The sequence below is a fragment of the Lasiodiplodia theobromae genome, assembly GCF_012971845.1.
Source record: "Lasiodiplodia theobromae strain AM2As chromosome Unknown scaffold_5, whole genome shotgun sequence".
NCBI lineage: Eukaryota > Fungi > Ascomycota > Dothideomycetes > Botryosphaeriales > Botryosphaeriaceae > Lasiodiplodia > Lasiodiplodia theobromae.
Window position 1 is genome coordinate 586,949 of NW_023336541.1, and position 19,149 is coordinate 606,097.

The 19,149-nt window shown below is 57.5% G+C and overlaps 4 protein-coding genes across 4 annotated transcripts; 3 read left to right on the plus strand and 1 right to left on the minus strand.

The window, feature by feature from the left end:
* Positions 1-925: 925 nt before the first annotated feature.
* On the plus strand, positions 926-3,112 carry LTHEOB_2027 (Sh3 domain protein; the record flags this gene model as incomplete). Its single annotated transcript, XM_035510794.1, has 2 exons — positions 926-2,350; positions 2,408-3,112. The coding sequence occupies 2 exons, from the start codon at positions 926-928 to the stop codon at positions 3,110-3,112; spliced, it is 2,130 nt and encodes a 709-aa protein (XP_035364967.1).
* A 6,608-nt stretch (positions 3,113-9,720) lies between these two features.
* On the plus strand, positions 9,721-11,401 carry LTHEOB_2028 (Mitochondrial carrier protein; the record flags this gene model as incomplete). Its single annotated transcript, XM_035510795.1, has 4 exons — positions 9,721-9,892; positions 10,265-10,655; positions 10,787-10,917; positions 11,022-11,401. 4 exons carry the CDS (start codon positions 9,721-9,723, stop codon positions 11,399-11,401), a joined length of 1,074 nt encoding a protein of 357 aa, XP_035364968.1.
* A 774-nt stretch (positions 11,402-12,175) lies between these two features.
* LTHEOB_2029 (Rnp domain-containing protein) lies at positions 12,176-14,149 on the minus strand (the record flags this gene model as incomplete). Its single annotated transcript, XM_035510796.1, has 9 exons — positions 12,176-12,309; positions 12,357-12,510; positions 12,560-12,990; positions 13,062-13,113; positions 13,184-13,348; positions 13,409-13,502; positions 13,557-13,564; positions 13,656-13,708; positions 13,768-14,149. 9 exons carry the CDS (start codon positions 14,147-14,149, stop codon positions 12,176-12,178), a joined length of 1,473 nt encoding a protein of 490 aa, XP_035364969.1.
* A 2,593-nt stretch (positions 14,150-16,742) lies between these two features.
* LTHEOB_2030 (MFS multidrug transporter) lies at positions 16,743-18,627 on the plus strand (the record flags this gene model as incomplete). The annotated part of the gene is made up of 4 exons (XM_035510798.1): positions 16,743-17,244; positions 17,301-17,547; positions 17,598-17,954; positions 18,009-18,627. 4 exons carry the CDS (start codon positions 16,743-16,745, stop codon positions 18,625-18,627), a joined length of 1,725 nt encoding a protein of 574 aa, XP_035364970.1.
* Between the last annotated feature and the right edge of the window lie 522 nt (positions 18,628-19,149).

Sequence of the window (19,149 nt, forward strand, 5' to 3'; positions counted from 1 at the left end):
GCGATTCCACGGGATGGGCAGGCTTAACGCATGGGAGCTATAGCCACTCGCCATATGCTCCTGAACAAGGTTGTTTCGGGTTGACTGGAAGTGCGGGCAAGGCTGAGCGGTGGTCGAGAGCTCTGCGAGCGCGACCCTGCGCGTGGCCACAGCTCCGCTGGCCGGCTCCCGCGGCTTGAGCACGCAGCGCCCACGCCGATCTTTTTTGATTGCACCGGCCTGGAGCGCAAATCGGCGCAGCTCGCCGGGCGCTGTAGCAGCTGCTGGGCAGCCAATTGAGCCGGGCAGGCGGGATACGATGCTGGCGGCTATTTATGTGCACACATCCAGGACAGCAATCTTCACCCTCGTGGCGCGGGAGGGTGGCGCCCATGGCGACGGGCAGCGATTTGCAGGCCCACGACGTCCCCTCCCCGAGCGGCCGGTGTGCTAGCGACCGGGGTGCGCGGCTGCACGCCAATCAGACGCGCCCGGTCCCTGGCGACCTCATTTCCAACCCCGGCGCCGCCTGGTCATAGCACGACCGCCGCCGCGCCCTGACCCCCATGACCACTCGCGCCGCCCATCTCACGCTGAGCGCCCTTCTTTCCTTCTTCTTCACCACCGTCGCCAAGCCTCGCGATCTTACGGTGCTTCCGCTCTCTTCGCCTCTGCGTGCGACCCGGCAGTCGACGTCCTTCTTTTATCGTCGGCAGGCCCTCACATTCCCTCCAACCGCACCCCGCGCCGAAACTCGCGCCCAAGCGCTGCGTCGAGCCCAGCATTCCGCAAAGTGACAACACTCTGGACGACCTCGCATCCCTTCATTCCGACCCAGCCACTGCCTCTCTGCAGAAATTAATTCCTGTCGTTTTCCGCTCCCGCGAATCGACATTCCTCGTCGCAGACTGAATAATATCTAAACACCACACCGATTGTCGCAAGGATGCCGGCGCACAACCTCCACCCGCGCCACGCTCACCTCCGTCCGGAGCACTCCCACCAGCAATTGAACGAGCGCGCCGCCATGCCGGACCCCGACGCCGCACCCGACATCAAGACGGTCGTCTCCATCGTCTACTACACCGCGCCCAAGACTTTTGACGGCCCCGCCATTTATGTCACCGACATGCCGACCGAGACCGAGTCCGTTAACGCTGCGGCAAACACCGCCGAAGCCACCAAGGCAAACAGCGACGACGATGACGCAACCAGCACCAAAGCGACCGCTAAGAGCACTGGCACTACGCTGGCTACGCAGACGGTCAAGGCGTCGGCCTCTAAGACCGCTGAGGATTCGTCTAGCTCTGCCTCAGTCACTTCCACTGCCGACATGTCCAGCTCGGCGTCGATGAAGCTCTCGCAAGCCACCGCTTCCGTCTCGTCCGTCGCTGCTGCCGCTGCCAGCTCCTCCAGCTCTGCGTCCAGCTCTTCCTCCGACAGCGGAATGTCGGGCGGTGCCAAGGCCGGAATGGCGTTCGCAATCATCTGCTGCATCGCGCTCGCCGCCTTCCTGTTGTTCTTCTGGAAGAAGAAGCAGCAGGAGCAGAAGAAGCTCGAGGAGCAGGCTGCTGCTTCGAACAACAACGAAAAGTTCAACGAGAAGAGCGTTCCTCCCCAGGCCAGCAATCCCTTCAGCGATCCTCCCGTCGCCGCCCCCGTAGCCGCCATGAAGAAGGAGAGCAGGAACAGCGTGAGCTCTCAAAGACCCGGTACTTCTGCATCCCGTGCGCCCAGCGTCAGAACCGTCAAGACCTTGGGCAACGCTCCCCGTCTCAGCCTGCGCCCGATGACCCAGTTCAACCCCATGGCCGCCAAGGGTGAGGGCGATATCCTGGACACGCCTGCCGGCGTGAGCCCTTGGGAGAAGCGCGGTGCTGCCAGCGCCGCCAACGACCCCGCCAACCCCTTCGGAAACCACGCCGAGTCCATCGACACTGCCACCGCTCGCGACGCCGTCGAACTCGGTACCCCTACGACTCCGATGACACCGGCCATGGAATATCCCTTCCCGGTCAAGCTCGCGCCTACGTCTGCCCCTACTTCGGCTCCCACCTCGGCTCCTACCTCTGCTCCTACCTCTGCCCCTGCTCCCGGCGGCGTTCCGAAGCACATCAGCATTGCCTCTAACATGACTGGTTCCACCGCGGTCGGTGGTTTTCAAAGCCCCAACCCCTTCGCCGACAAGGATGTTCCCATGTCCCCCGGTCCTGCCCCGACCGGTGCCCTCCCGGCGGCTCCCGGCGGCGCCAATGGAAAGCCCTACCCTGTGCACCGTTGCCACATGGACTTCAACCCCTCCATGGCTGACGAGCTTGGTATCAAGAACGGTCAATTGGTCAGGATCATGCACGAGTACGATGATGGATGGGTAAGTTCCCCCGACTAGAGCAAGTTGCTACACATATTGATTCCCAAACTTTTACAGGCTCTCTGCCAGAAGATGGATGGTTCTGCGCAAGGTGTCGTGCCGCGCTCCTGCTTGTCCAAGCAGGCGCTCAAGCCTCGGCCCGGTCCGCCTAGCGGCAACCCCCCTCCTCAAGGCCCTCCTCGTTCTCGCGCTGCTTCGAACGCCAGCACTAGCGGCGTCCCCGTCCTCGCTCAGCCTCGTCCTCTGTCTCCTGCCACTGGTCGCAACTCCCCCGGTCCCCAGGGCCCTCCGCCTCAGGGTCCTCCTCCGAAGGGTCCTCTTCCTGCTCCTCAGGGTCGTCCGCGCACTGGAAGCAACGCGTCTTTCGCCGGCCAGCCCCGTCCCATGTCGCCCGCCGGTGGTCCTCGTGCCATGTCGCCCATGAACCCCGCTGGTGCTCGTCAGAGGTCCCAGAGCAACGCTTCTTTCGCCGCACCTCGTCCCCAATTCGCCCAGGAAGCTCAGCGCCCCCGTGCTAGCTCTACCGGTGCCGCCGGTCGCGGTAACTCCCCCGGCCCGAGCCCTCTCGCCCCGGCTCCTGCCCCGGCTCTGCTCCCTGCCGCGGCCCCTGCCGCTGCCCCTACCGCCGCTGCCCCTACCGCCGCTGCCCCTACCGCCGCTGCCCCAGCTACCGATGCCCCGGCTACCGATGCCCCGGCTACCGATGCTCCTGCCAACGGCGATGTGCCCCAGCGCAAGCCCGTCCCCGGACAGGCCATGTGATTTGCGCAGACGGCACACTAGCGATACCGTGATTTGAACCCAGGCGGTGCTAGACATTAGACGGGTGGTGGATTGTACGCTTTCTTACGACGGTCACGGAGTCTGAGTTCCTTACTGCTTTTAACGTTTGCGCGCAATGCTGGACCGCGAATCGGCTGCCTCCCCGCTTGCTGTTGCCTGTACAGCATCGCCGCCCACTTCAGCCTCCTATTACGACTACCCATTTTCTTTATGCCTTTACATTCAATATCCCATCCGACGACGACGGACTATGCGGCTTATGCATGGCGATTTTAATGTCTTCGGCAGCAACACTCTCATTTCGACAGGAGTTTTTCCTGAAACAAAGGACGACTTGAGTCGGCATGACCAGCTGCTGCTTACGGTCATGCGTTTTCTCGCCGTCGGCGACCGGACTTTTTTCTCTACTTCTTTTTTTCGTGTCCATACCCCGACATACAAACTCCACCACTGGGATCGCCAACGACACCAACCAGCTGATGGATGAGGAGAAGAGAAGCCACACGACCGATGATACTCCACCGATCTTCTCTTCAAACCACCATGTGTATAAGTGTATAATGTGTTTGCGACATAGACGCGGCGCGTGGCAGCGGCGAACATTCGGAGGGTCATCTGAGCACTCTTTTTTGAAGTCTTTTGCTTTCCCTTTTCCGATTTCTTTTTTTCCCATTTGATCCTTACGGTCTGCAATATCCAACTCAGACCCTATGCGATCGACCCACTCTTTACTTCTTATTCGCTTGAATGCGGATACATCGACAAGAACGCACGAGACTCGAACGATCCTGACAGGTCGCCGCCAAATCTCGACACAGACAAGATTTATTCCTCATTCGTCTGTCCTCTTGATCATCCATACAGGATTTCTAGCAAGGCGAATACCGAGGAACTTTTTTCCCTTCTTCTTTTCAGGGGGTGGATATAGGAAGGGGTGGTGGTAATGAAACCGATTTGGGGAAAGGATCTTTACCTGCAGGTTTATTTCTGGTTGTGTGGCTCTCCACCCACAGCCATCGCTACCACCTCTTCCGCTCTCGCGCGAGCGAAACTTTACGGATTCAAAAGCGAAGTGGGAGGCTGGCGATTCTTGCATCTGCAGGCTTCTTCTTTTTTGATTTGGTCTTCCCTGCTTTTTGTTTTCCCCCCGACTCCTATTTTTTGCATAGAAAGCTTCCTGCTTCCCAGGTTCAATCCCCCTCCTCGTCTTGACACACAGGCCGTGGCTTATCCGCGGTTTTTTGGTGTAGATGAGGGAGTAAGAATTTAAAGTAGGGGTTTACTTCTTGCACGACACTTGTGATGGCTCTTGTGATTAGTGGACGTTCGTGACTTCGTTTTTGTGTCATGTTTATTTCACTCGTATGATTCCCGGCTGTTAATATTGGTTGGTTTGTTGGATGCTGGCAGTAAGGCATGGCCGTTCCGCACAATCGGCAACTTCGGCACCGCCAGCGCAGTTAGCAAAGTTAGCAACGGTCTTTGAATGTTTCCTACATTCTTTATTTAGTAGAGTTCTTATGCTATTAAAAGCAACGATTGTTTTAGAAAAATATAAATTAAGTCGAAATTCACGCAGTTTATAAGATTTTAACCAAGGCATATACCGGATACCTATTAGCTTTATACTTTTTGAATTCCCTTGTAGAAGAATATACATACGGACGTTGCTCCGAACAACCTTACTGGCGGCGCTGGAGGTGCTAGGTGTATAGAGTTACCATTTGTTCATGTGTCTATACTTAACACTAACTACTCGGCTAGCTGTTGTTAGCTACTGCTAGCAGGCGGTATTTTTCCTGATGATGGGTACTTGAAGCAACTGTCCGGACATAAATTATAATTTACATCCACATGATAGCTTCCACTGTCTATGAGTGATTCTTTCTGTCACCATTCTGTAGTAACCCGTCCAAGGCTCCCCAGTCCTTCGCGCTCGATTTCGGCTCGAATGACAACATTCATAGTATCTCTTCTCGTCACTTTTAAGTGTAATCTTCTACCACAACAAAGCAACATCTTCCAGGCAGACAAACCCCAGCTCAACGACTGTAGTTTCCGCCACACCCACCCACCTGTCTTTCCTGCCAGTAATGGTCCCTCCCAGCAAAGCCGTCTTACATAATCCTGCAGCAAGGACCTCAGGGTCTACAGCCGCAATAGGTGAGGTGGCCGAGTTGGTTATGGCGCCAGGTTAAGGTGTACTCTTAACAGCGATTCCTGGTGGGGCAACCCGCGCGAGTTCGAGTCTCGTCCTCATCATCATATCTCTTTTGCCCCCCCTCTGTTGCTAGTTCCACGTATGTGTGTGGTGGTGGTGGGTGGTGGGAGAAAGGTTTTTTTTCTTTTTCCTCTCTAATCGTTACGATCTGAGGCCCGTGCATGAAGCGAGATGATTGTCCCCCTTCCCGAGCCGGGGGTCTTGGCCGATTAATTGGCCTGGGCCGCGTGGTCTCTGGGTTCATTTTACCCAACCAAATTCCGCGGAGGTTACTCCGTTACGTGGCGAAAAAAGAGAGAGCATGGAGGAAGCGGCGCAGAAAAAGTAAATACGAGAATTACAAGACTCAAGGAAAAAGAATGAAGGATCCAATTCTTTTTCGTAACCGGAGATTTAGAGACGATGCCATATGGATCGAGGTAGATGACGTCAGGGACGGCAGGAGCGATCTGTTAGGAGGTTTATTCGAATCTTGTGAATCATTTTTGACCATTCAACGCGCGGTCTTTACGGTCGATTGCCACATTTTTCCATCATCGTCTGGTGATCTGGTCGGGAACTGCCGCAAAAAGTCAGCAAAAGTCAGCAGATGATTGACAATCGTCTCGAGCGAGGGAATGACCCATGATCCAAAAGACACAGGGAATATAACAAATAATTGGCCACGAATCTGCAGGGTTTGCAATTGACAGGCGGGAGCGGAGGGGGGTATTCCGCGGCTGGGACGCAGTCTTAGTACATGCATGCATGCTAAAACTTAAAATGAGGAGCCAAAATCTGAGAGGATGCTCCAAGTCGTAGGCAACCGGCGGTGGTGCTTTGTGATCTCGTGCAGCGGTTGGAAAATGATACCAAGAATGGTGGCGGTGAGCATTTGACATGTGTTTCCAAGAGCCATAGTTCCATGATTCACGGTGATGGAGGTTTGGCCGCATCGAGAATAGGGTCCGACAGGATAAAGAATGCCATTGAGACACGAGCCAAAGGGTACTAGAGAGCATTTCATTGATGCAAGCATGATGCCACGATACGGGCATGACGTCGCTGCGGTGAAGGACGCGTGGAGTCGACTCCGCTGTTGCGCTTTGCTGGTGACTAATTCTGGAGCTGTCCGGGGTGGTAGGAAATAGCTCCGCTAGGGACAGGTGTTAGCAGATGTCGGTTCGGGGCGGGATCTACATCCGGTGGAATCCTGCGGCGGCAAAGCGCCGGGACCCTGCTGTCTGATGGCAAGGCGGTCTCGATCGTCTGCAGCTAGCCTCGCGTCGACGTAGAGGCCGAAGGCGAGCCGGTTGCTGCCGAGGTGTGCATATGCTTTGGTGAGTCGCAAAAGCTTCAGGGTCTCGAGGGACGAGAGTCAGGTGAAGACGATCAGCTGGATCGCTGTCGGACCATTGGACGGCGGATGGGGCGAGCATTTCCGCGGTCCGGAGGGATTGACAGGCCCCCTCTGCTGTGTACCGCGTGGCTGGGTCATCTAGGTAGAGTTGGCGCGATCGGTCGATCAGGTTTGACCGAATCTTAGGTTGCGCTGAAGATGTCTGGTGGGGTCAACCGCAAGTCGAAAAAAAGCAAAAAGGAGAGGGGCAAACAAATCGCTATTCCCTAACACACTGATTGGAAGCTCACGCTTTTCCTTATCCTTGCAAATTGGCATTCTTTTTTTTTTCTCCACGAGAACCCCCTCCGATAGGCGGAACAACTGTCATGCAAGGAGACCCATTATAGGGCTGCGTCACGGACTCCAACAAATCCGGACTTGGGCAAACAGGTTTAGACCAGCGAGACTTGGGCAGAAAAAGGCAGTTGCGAAAAGGAGAAAGAACGGCGGTAGTCCCAACCAAGTGCCAGCCTGTTAGGTGGGGCAAGGCAACGAGAATGAGGCGGGCAACGACGACTGGGATCCGCCTTGCGCCTTCCCCACCCGTCTGCCGTGAAGAATGACCCGAAAGACATGTTGAGCAATCAAAGACTAGATAGGTACTGCTTTCGATGAAAATATGGAGAGGCCGTTACGTCGTATCCAAGCTGCCGGATCCCGCGTGCGCGTGCTAGCCAGAATCCTCAAGAGTAGATTCCGCTATAGGCGCCGACTTCCCAAGGGCGCGGCACAACCCGAGAGCCCCATGCGTATGGGCAGAGCGTGGCGTATACCAGGTTGATTCTGCCTCTGCCATGTGTCGATGTCCACCTCGTGAAAAGCCGCTAGGACCGGCCATCGTTTTGGCGAAGAGCAGCGTCTCGCTCCATCTGCTCAAGGAGGCGAATGGTCTCGCATCCGCGGCACTGGCTGCCAGAAATGGGACTGACGTGGTCCTTGCGGCTCGAGCAGTTGCGAGTATCCGTCCCCGACGTGTTGGCCTCGTGGCAGGGCGTCGTTGCAAACCCATTCGGATGGGCTTTTCCGCAACATGCGTATACGTAGTGGGTGAACCAGCACATCAACTGGGACAGAAATCCAGGGGGGAGGAGTTTGTCGAGATTGAACAGCTGAAGACTCGGCCTAATCGAGGGAAAGAAGGCATGGGGGTCTGAGCGAAGACACCGGATGTTCTCGAGACTCGTTCTGCTTACCGTAAGAGGGATTCGCTTCGACAGGAAGTGCTTACCCGTCCACAACATGCCACTAAGGTTCCTGGCCAATGGTGTTCTCGAAATCTGCTGTGGTTTCGCGGTAGGGGGTGGAGGCCTCTGCGAAGGCATTGCAGCTCTTCTTAAACCGACAGAGAGCGTCGACGCATGGGCGCGTGAAAGCAACGCCTGCGGACCCACTAGGACGGCGGCGCGGTGGCACAGCGACTAAGCGATCTTGCGATGGGTTTCGGCGAGTGTTCTGGATGGCGACGGGGCCGCATTGCTCTTCCCTGAGGGCACTGACTTGTTCTTGCGGGGGCTGTAGGCTAAAGAGAGGGGTGCCTCACGGGGATGGCACCTTTTTGGGGTGGGCTGGCACCGACTCGTCGCGCTGTCGCCGACTCTGCCAACGGCAGGGTGATTACGAGACTGACTTCCAAGAGACTCAAATGTGTCGCTCGTGGGAGGAGAGCGTCAAGCTTTCCGAAATTGCGGAGAACACTCCGCCATCACTGGCTACGCATCAGACAGTCTCGACGGAAGGCGGGCCCAGCCAATGACGGGCGATGACCAGACTTCTGGAGATGCTGGCGAAGAGCTAGCGGAAGCGGCACGCGCACCAATGAGAAGGCTGAGCTGCCGCCGCATCATCCTGCCAAGCGTGAGAGTGGTGGAGAGGGGGCGACGGCAGGCTTTCGGGGCGCTAGAACTTTCCGGGAACCCTCTCTTCGGCGCTGCATTCGAGGACGAGGGAGCGAGTCGAAGGGCAGCTGGCTCCACAACCGCGCCATCTCGTCCCGAGCCGAGAGTGCTTGGAAAAGGACGGCCAGCTAGCGTGACGCGGATCCAGGGGGAGTTCTGCATGATCCATCCTCCTGGCGGTGTCGTGGTACCCGAGAAGCTGACTTGGCTCGTGTGTCGACACAAGGTCCGAACATGTAAATCCGACCATGGCCCATCGTACGTAGCGGCCTGTCCACGGTCTGAAAGGCGTCTGGGTGCGGAACTGACGGCCGGGCGGCAAGTTGCAACGGCTGCTGCCGGACGGGGGTTGCACGGCCAGCGTCGACGTCTTCACCGAGACAGGGCCATCTTTCAGAAGCTCTTCCTGAGTCGCCAGGTCACACACGAGGGACTGTTGGTGAGCTGCGTCGTAGGCATTCGTGCGGTCAGACGTGAGGCGGTGAGTGCAAATATCCTTGAAGGCTTCGGGCAGAATAACGGTTTCCTCGCGCAACGAAAGAAGGAGACGGCATGACTAAGACGGTGTTTCGGCCGGGATCGAGTCGGACGGCGTCGTATTTGGTGGCATGGAGCAGAGCATTGCGCTCCTTCCTAGGCAGAGCGACTGCTAGGCCGAATGGAGCCTATGCACGTGGTTAGACAAACTAGGAAGCGGCAGGGGTAGATGCTTACTCACACAGTTACTCGGCGGCTCTTTTCTAGCACGGCGCGTCTGAGCGTCGGCGGCAGCCAAATGGAGGAGATCGACTTCCAGAAAGAAGAAATTCGGTCAACACCGTCCCAGTCGGTATTTATACTGCACCCGCCACCAGTCGACGGGCCCGCATGCTGCTCTGGCTCGAGGGGCCAGAATGGCCCATTCGCCCCTCAGCGCCTGGAGGTCGAGAGGGGTCGAAAGACGGCAGCTGCTATGCCGCTCGGGGAAAGGGCATATCAGTCACGTGACCGTTGCCTTTCCCGGGGTCCTCGGTCCCATGCGGGCGGCGCGGGGCGACGATTTCGACGCTTCCAGCCATCAGCCCTACTGCACCACCACAAACTCCCATCCATGTCGGCCGACTTCTGGGCCGGCTACCTCAGCGGTGCCGCCGGCATCATCATCGGCAATCCGCTAGACCTCATCAAGACCCGACTGCAAGCAGGCCCTGCAGCTGCGCCCGCCAGCCGCAGTGCCACTCCCGAAGCCATCAATTGGCGCAATGCCGGGAACTACGTGCGTGGTATGTATACTGCCAAGTATCTTCCCCGGCCGCTGCAGCACAAGAGACTGTGTAACCCCAGCTGAATGCACATTGTAACGCGAGCGTTTCTGTGCCCGCCGGCATAAGCAAGGGCATCAGTGCGTCCTGATACCGCTAGCCCTCCCGAAGCCCCCCGGAAGCTTGCCAGCACAAGCACCTATCACTCCATCCCATTCCCCTTTCTTTTTTTATTCTTTTTTTTTTTAGAAAAAAAGCAAAGAAAAAAAGCAAAACCTCAGCAAAATCAGACAACATACCGCACGATGGACCATGAAACTAACAAGCTCGGTTTTTGGGGGGACGCGGGCGACCTTCTAGGCCCTCGTCCCCTCACATTCCGGTGAACGACAGGTGCCACAGCCCCGATTCTCGGATACGGCGCGCTCAACGCTATCCTCTTCGTCTCGTACAACCGCACCCTCTCCCTGCTGGGCGAGGGCGACTACTCCAACCCGCGCAGCCTCGCCCGCGTCTTCTGGGCCGGCGCCGTCGGCGGCTTCGCCACCTTTGTCGTCTCCGCCCCCACCGAGCTGGTCAAATGCCGGGCCCAGGTCTACGACTCGATGCCGCGGGGGAGAGGTGGTGCCGTGAGTGGTGAGGGCGGCGGCAGCAGCAGCAGCGGTGGGGGCAAGGTAAGCTCGTGGGCCGTCGCGCGGGAAACGTGGAGGGCGGAGGGTTTGAAGGGGTTCTATCACGGTGGTGTGGTGACGGGCGTGAGGGACGCCGTTGGTTACGCATTTTAGTACGTGTGACACCCCCATTTCCCTCCCAAAAGTATAGAGGCAATGCGAGGGCTCTTCGGAGTTCCCGAGACAGCAAAAAAAAAAAAAAAAACTAACCACGTCGCCCCTCTTTTACCCTTCGCCCCAACAGCTTCTGGTCCTATGAGCTCAGCAAACGCCTTATCAACTCCCCGGAGGACACGCAGCGCCAAGCCGCCCTCAAGGTCCTCCTCTGCGGTGGTATCGCCGGCATAGTAACTTGGGCCTCTATTTTCCCGCTGGGTGAGTATAACCATCCGCTTCTCTGAAAGCACGTCCACAACCGCGGAAATCCCACCCGCAAAACCACCGATTAGAAAAGCAGAGGCTGATTGGCCCCCCCTCAGACGTCATCAAAACCAGAGTCCAAACGCAACAAGCCTGGACCGCATCACCGGCGATGGTAGCAGCAGCAACCGCAAACCTTCACCGCCACCGAAGCCCTCAGCCATCAGGTGAACGTGCATCACTCCTGCCACGCCAAGCCCCGTCATCGACTGCGCCGACGAGACGGATGGGAGCGTGGGAGATTACCAAGCACTCCTACCGTACCGAGGGCCTTGCCGTCTTCTTCAGAGGCTTGGGGATCTGCAGCGTGCGTGCCTTCATCGTCAACGCCGTCCAGTGGGCCGTCTACGAGTGGGTGATGCAGCTGATGAGGGAGAAGAGCAGCGAGAAGGGGACGGCTGCATTGGAAATAGGCCACAGTAGTAGCGTAGCTGCTTAGCAGAAGAAGATTTTAGGCAAGAAACGAGATAGATGAATATGAAGCAATTCACATCTTCGGAAGGTGTTGAAGAAGTACGAAGCGCCGCACGTGGTATTTGCCCTGAATAGAAAGTCTGTTTTGGGCTTAGTCCCATCTCTGTGTAAGATTTTAGTAGAAGGGTTAAATATGTCCGGGCGAGTAGTAGTTAGGCTATACGATATAAACTGTAGAAGATACGTAGGACAGTCTCTAGAATACCCCGGTAGCGTAAATGTACACTGCTAAGTAGCTTTCCATAAGCAAGTAGCAAACTAAGTAGTGAATAGTAAATAGAAGAGATTGCGAAATCTACCTAATAGTCCGTTGGCTGCTACTGTACCTATGAATCGGCTTCATCCTAGTTCAAGTTTTACAGCACTTTCAAGTAGATTTTGAGGATTAGATTCAAAACACGCGAAGTATCTTCCACTCCATAAGTTGTAATAACCCAAGTTCACCAACTGCCACCAAGTAGAAACGCCATTTTTTTGTGATTAGCCTATGGAAAGGAGACGTTATCCGCAGTCTGAATGGATGATACTACATCGAAACTTTTTTTGTCGAAACTAACCCGCACCAAGCAGATGGGTATGCTGCCTCTCAATTTCCACGGCCATAGTAGAATCGTCTGAGCCCTCCCTGAAGAAACCCTAATCGAAAAAGTCCTGATGATTTGCCCGACCGTGCTGGCTAGACGCACGCCCGCAATGAAACTGAAAAGCAACCCGTAACCACCGTGCAAGCCGATATCGCTTACATGATCTGGTCCTGGGTGAGGCCCTGGGTGGCCTCGGTCTCCATGGCGTCGCTGTGGCCTTGAACGTTGGTGTACTTGACGAAAGAAAGACCAAGAGGACGACCGCCGTACTGGTAACCGGTGAACTTGGCTGTAGCAGAGTCAGCGCCGTATCATTACAGAAAAAGGGTTTCTTACAAATGGCAGTCTCGGCGTTTTCGGCAGTGTCGAACTCTACGACGCCAGTGCCACGGGAACGGCCATTGGGCTCGTACTGGATCTCCGCACGCTCGACCTTGCCGATGGTGGTGAAGAGTTCGACGAGATCTTCGTTGCTGGTAGACCAGGGAAGCTTTCGAGAAATCAGTATCAATACGCTTGCTTAGACTTTGCTGACTTACGTTGCGGACGTAGATGATGTTGCTGCGCTCACCACCGGAGGTGGCATAGTCGGTGAATGGGTTGGGAGGACCAGCGGGTATGGGCTGCTGGAATTCGGGAGCACCACCACCCATGCCGCCACCGTAACCAGGACCACCACCACCGAAACCGCCACGGCCTCCATAGCCAAAACCGCCCCTAGCACCAAATCCACCACGGCCGAAACCACCACGACCAAAACCGCCACCAAATCCACCACGACCGTAGCCTGGCGGACCGGCGAAACGGTCCTCCTTCACCTCCAGGGTGCGGCCCTGCCAATCGTATCCGTTGAATTGCTGGATGGCGTTGCGAGCATCGTCGGGCGTCTCGAAAACGACGATACCGGAGCCCTTCATGCGGCCGTCGGGGGTCTGGTGGACGTCGGCGCGAAGGACGGAACCTGTGTGAGCTATCATTGCGGATGAGCAACAGCTCGTTGAGAAAAAGAAGCCCCAATGGCAACATCGTCAATGCACTCACCAGCCTGGCGGAACAAGTCCTTCAGATCTTGCCAGCCAACGTTGTACGGAAGCTAGTGACATGAGTCAACGAACCGATTCCTTGCGTAAAGTTAGCAAAAAGCAAAGGTGGGGTTAACATACGTTGGAGACGTAGAGCTGGCGTCCACCGCCTCCATAGCCGCCGCCGCCGCCGCCGTAGGCGTCAAAGCCGCCACGACCTCCCATGGCTCCGTAGCCTCCACGGCCGATCGAAGGAGGCGCGGTGAAGCGAGGCTCGGCCTCGCGGTCCTTTTGTTCGTACGGTTCCTATCAGCGTCATACAGCTCTTCGCGTGATGGGTGGGGAGATGTAGTAGCGTGAGCTTACCTCGCGCACGTAGACAAGACGGCCCATGAGGTTCTGGTTCGAAAGGGTCTGAACGGCCTGCTGGGCCTGCTCCCTGGTGGCGTATTCCACAATCCTGGGCGAGTCAGCGCGTGCGTCCGGCAGCTGGCGATGTCGTTGTGTCGCTTACCCGCATCCCTACATCAACCCGAGGACACCGTCCCATCCGTCAATCCAATGTTCCAAAATAACCAGAGAAAACCAGAAAGACCAGCCATAGTCAGCCCACCTTCGACATTCCATTGGGAAGTAAGAGCACATCGGCAAACAGGACCTCTCCGGCTGCGGTGGCGACGCGTGTTAGCGATGCGCGAGGCTGGACGAAGGGAGGGGGCGCTCACCCTGTCTCATAAAGTCCTTGAGGTGATGCCACTTGACATCGTACGACAGGTTGCCGACGTAGACACGACGGTCCTGCTGGGAAGACTCGCGCAGAGATGCCATCATCTGTTCCTTTGCTACAGCCTTTTCCTCAGCGCTGCGAACCGGCGGCGCACCACGCGAAGCAGCGTATGAGCCCGAGTATCCACCAGCTGCAGCTGCAGCACCAGTCATAGGCGAGCGCGAGCGGCGATCGCTGCGGCGATAGTCGTCGCGGCTGCGCGAGCGACTGCGCGGGGAGTAGGAGCGTCGGCTGCGGCGAGGGCTACGCGATCGGCGGCGCGGCGAGCGGGACCGTTCGCGCTGGTGGTTGGGGTAAGCGTCAGTAGTTGCGGCGTCCATGGTTGCAAGCGAGGCTTGGGTGGCGCTTTATAGGCGTGCAGCAGGCCGCCTGATGTGATCGGTTGTGTGCGCTTGATGGGGGTGCGTGTCGTGGGTGAGGGCAGGAAGCTGCAGGGCAAGGTCGGTCTGGCGCAACGGTCGGCTAGGGGAAGTTCCGTCGCTCGACCGCGCGCGCGCCGTGGGCCGTGAGGGCGAAGAGGCCACAGCCAATTCCAACGACACCGCGCCCACGCCTCGTCGCCGGCGCCGGGCGGAAAGCAAGCAGCGGTACGAGGAGGCCGTCCCAGTACACCTTGATGGATGAGGGGGGGCAGAGCAGCGGCGGAGGGGCGGGCAGAGGGCAGCGGTTGGGGAGGGAGAGCAGCACGACTTACCGTGGCAGGGCGGTAGGAATCGGAGGTGTCTGTCGGGGCGCCGTGAGCGTCTGTCTCGCGGCGAGGCTTTGTGTGAAGAATTGGGAGAGTCTGCGGCGAGAAGGAGGAGGCCGCGGGGGTTGAAAAGGCGCAGGCACAGGCAGGCTAACGAGACTTACCCATTATAGCGCTGAATGGATAAGGGCAATTGAATGGGAGCTGCACGCTGGGGGCAGGTATGACAGGGATATGAGGATAGATTTGGCAAAGCAGCGACCAGTCGGATCGGACGTTCGACGTCAAGTGCGATCGAGCGGGCAGAGCAGAGCAGCAGCTGAGCGTGCGGCAGGCGGGTCTCGGGAGCGCGTGGAATCGCGTTTGCCTGCTTTTCGCCTGCAGTCACGGTCGAGGCTTGCTCTATCACGCCTGCCAATGGGGCGGAGCGTGCAGCGGCGACTCACGCAGAAAGCGACCGAAGCGGGCAAGAGCGCGTTGCGAGTACGGCGCCCGGGGATGTGGTCGAGGCTTGTCGCTGGGTTTTGCCGTGGGTACGCGATTTTGTACCTTGAAGGACGTGGACCGAAGTTGTCAGATGCTGCCGGTGCGGAGACGGCGACGACGCGACGTTGTCTCAGCCGGCCGGCGGCGCGCGGGCCCAGCGTCCTTGGTCGCTCCCAGCGCAGTCTGACAACTGCCCGCCCGTGCTGCGCTTCAGATTGAAAAACTACGGCCGCTCCCCTCCAGTTCCCTGCCGCTGGCTAATGCGCGCAACACCTGATAAGCACAAAGCGGAGCTGACAGTAGAGCACCAGCCGGCCGGGCACCCGTCGCACACTGTACGCAGCCAACCGCAGCCAACCGCAGCCAATCCGTCAACAGCCTCCTCCGCAGCGCAGCCGACGCCCCAATATATGCCCGGACAAGGACCTCTCCAAAGCGCGCGCCTGGGGCCGTGAATCCTCGCGGCCGCGCAGACTCCTATGCCGCTTCCGTCCAAGGGACTGCTCGCATCCTTGTCGGGCGGCGTGCGCCAGTACCCGTCGTCGCCGCAGCGGGTTGTGCGGCAATGCACGAACTCCACCCATCGTTCTTGGCTGTGCATATCATGAGCATCATGGCCGCCCCGATGGCACAATCGCCCAGCAGCTCGTGTCAGCGGGGGCGCCGACCTCGAGCTTCGCAGCATCCACCCGCACGGTCGCCAGCGGCGGCGCTCAAGCTCTCGAGCGGGTCTGGCTCCCGGATCCCCGCCGATCTGTCGCGCGCCTTTTGCAATCGTCGCCTCTGCGAGCTGGCCCCCCCGGACGGGAGTTTGTGCGCGGCGCAAGCGATCACATGCGGAACCAAGGGGCCTTTATGCACGCTTGCCGCTGTGATCCTGCGCCCTTGAAGAATCTCTGGGAAAAAACGCGGGGAATACGGTCTGGCCAAACACGCCCCCAGCGGCCCCGTCCCGGCATGCAATCATTGCACAACCCGCCGGCCAGCCCGCGCTGCACCGCAGGACGACCTGCATTGCATGATATCAGCTTGACGCCCGCGCCAACTTGTGTGCTGCATGACTCGCTTGTGCCCGTCGGGCGCTGGGCCAGTCTGGTACCCTCACTCTTACATCAAAAGTCCACGACGATGCTCGACCGCCATGAGCTCACACGCTGCGCGCTTCCATGTCTCCGGATCGGCCTGCTACGTTGTCCTGCCAGGATATGGGCCATGCGATAGCTCGAAAATTGGCTTTGCTAGGCGCTCGCCGAGCACGGGACTGAACTCGGCCGGGGTCGATGGGAACAGCTGCGACAGCGGAGGAGGGCCAAGAGGAGGGAGCATCTCAGCCTCCGCTATCTGGAGCATCGGCCGAGGTTGTCGAGCGGGAGCTAAAGGACTTTTGGCACGGCAGAGCCCAACGGGTCGTCGACTCTTTATCTGGGCGGCGATTCGAAACTCGGCGCAAAAGTCTTGGCACGGAGTACACTCGGGCGTTGCCACTCGCACTTCCTACTTCGGATCATTCCTCTGGCGCAAGTCCCTAAATCGCAGCAAAATGTCTCATCATCGGGGCTTTAAATTTGTGGCTGCGTCAATTGTTATCGTACGGACCCGAGAGAAAACCGGCTGCCCGTAGGGCTGCCCGAGCGAAGGATCACTCCTCTGAACACATATAAACAACCCTGACCGCTCCTAAGGTCTGCGAATTCAGCACAGATATTTCCAATCAGACTCCCCTGAGACGTCTCAGCATCATGGCAGATACTGAGAGCAACCACAAGCGTGACTCGAGCTCGGACAGCTCGAGCACCAAGTTCGATGAAACCCATGCCCAAGATTTTGCCAACACTGGCTTCCAGCCCATCACCACCAGCCACACTAGAAGCGCGTCACAGCCCACCGGAGAGGAGCTCGTCAACCTTCCCTCCCGAACCCTGAGTCACGATGCCAACCTGGAAGAATACACCCAAGAGACCACGGAGGGACACATCCTCAAGACCGTCAAGTCCAACAAGACGGGCAACCTCGAACGCTATGAACTTGTCACGTGGAAGATCGATGACCCCGAGAATCCCAAGAACTGGAGCAAAGCGTACAAGTGGTGGTGCACCATGTGTGTGGCGTTCACCTGTTTCGTCGTCGCGTTGAACAGTTCGGTCATCACCGCGGATATCGAGGGTCCGGCAAAGGAGTTCGGCGCTTCCAGAGAAGTCTCCCTCTTGGCCATCACCCTCTTCGTTGTCGGCTTCGGCGTCGGTAAGCAGCAGCCTCTGTCGGCGAGTTACTGTGTTGTGTTGACGATCGACTTCTAGGACCCATGGCTTTCGCCCCGCTCAGCGAGGTCATCGGCAGGAAACCAATCTACGCGTCTACCCTGCTCGTCGCCTTCCTCTTCGTCTTGCCCGGCGCTCTTTCGAAAAACATGGCAACTCTCCTCGTCGGTCGTGCTATCGACGGCATTGCCTTCAGCGCCCCCATGACCTTGGTCGGCGGTACACTCGCGGATCTCTGGAAGAACGAGGAGAGAGGCGTTCCGATGGCAGCCTTCAGTGCAGCACCGTACGTAGTACCACTCGAATTTTGAACATCGCAAGCTGACTGCGTTGTAGATTCATCGGCCCCGCGATCGGTCCCTTGATCGGTGGCTTCCTCGCCGACAACCTCGGCTGGCGATGGCTGTACTGGATCCAGTTGATCCTCTCCGGCGCAGCCTGGATCCTCATCACGTTCACCGTGCCCGAAACCTACACGCCCAGTCTGTTGGCCAAGCGTGCGAAGAAGATGAGGAAGGAGACCGGGGACGACAAGTACGTCACCGAGGAAGACCTGGACAAGCGCCCGTTCAGCGAACGCATTTCCATCTTCTTGCTCCGCCCGTTCCAGCTCTTGTTCCTTGAGCCCATCGTGTTCTTCATCTCTCTCTACATGAGCGTTTTGTACGGATTGCTGTACATGTTCTTCGTTGCGTAAGTCATCCCCGTTTGAACGGTGCGAGTCGCTCCCCACTAACCGCTCCGCAGATACCCCATCGTCTTCCAAGAGGGCAAGGGCTACACCGCATCAACTACCGGCCTCATGTTCATCCCTCTCGCCATCGGTGTCATTGCCAGCGCGGTGTGCTCTCCGTGGGTCAACAAGCACTACCTCTACCTCTCCGCCAAGCACAACGGAAGGCCCCCGGCGGAGGCCCGCTTGTGGCCGATGATGGCGTCTTGCTGGTTCATTCCGATCGGACTGTTCATCTTCGCCTGGACCTCGTACCCCCGCATCTCCTGGTGGGGTCCCGCGATGGGCGGCTTCCCTGTCGGTTTCGGTTTCATTTTCCTGTACAACGCCGCCAACAACTACCTCGTCGACTCCTACCAGCACCAGGCCGCCTCAGCGCTGGCTGCCAAGACGTTCATCCGGTCGTTCTGGGGTGCTGCCGTCGTGCTCTTCACGGAGCAGATGTACGAGCGCCTTGGATACCAGTGGGCGTCGACGCTTCTGGCGTTCATCGGTCTCGCCTGCTGCGCCATTCCCTTCGTCTTCTTCTTCAAGGGTGCTGCCATTCGCCGCCACTCGAAGTTTGCGTACAGCGGTGACGACGAGGAGAACCAAAACGAGAAGGGCGTTCCTGCCGCCGACCATGCCCACTAAACGGCTCGACGAAAGCGGCACAATTCAGCCATTTCCTGACAGCTTCTCGGCTGTTGCTCCTTTTTTTGCCTCGTTCCTCTCAATGTTCGAAGCGAAATCGGTTTCGGAAAAAAAGTCCCAAAAAGCGATCACGTTTTTTCTTCGCCGGGAGTAGACGATTCCTTGAATCGACAAAAATAGACCCTAGACATAGACCACTAGATGGTGAGACTTACAGACAAGATTCCCATTGACACTGGCTGTCAAAAAGATTGAGATATCAAAAGCGGCGTTTTCTTGGTTTTTCTTTTTTTTCTTTATCATATTTATGTATGTAATGATGGGGTTCAAGATACCAGGCAGAGGGCCGTTGAGACGAAGGGATGGGAGATATGTTGTACAGATAATGCGATTGATAAAGTCAAACTGAGCGTGCTTGAGACTGGAAAATGACTCACTTTTTGAGATACTGATAATTCCTTCACTCGAGAGGCTGGTATTCATTCTCTTCAGAGGTTGGTATTACTTCGCTTCAGAAGATGG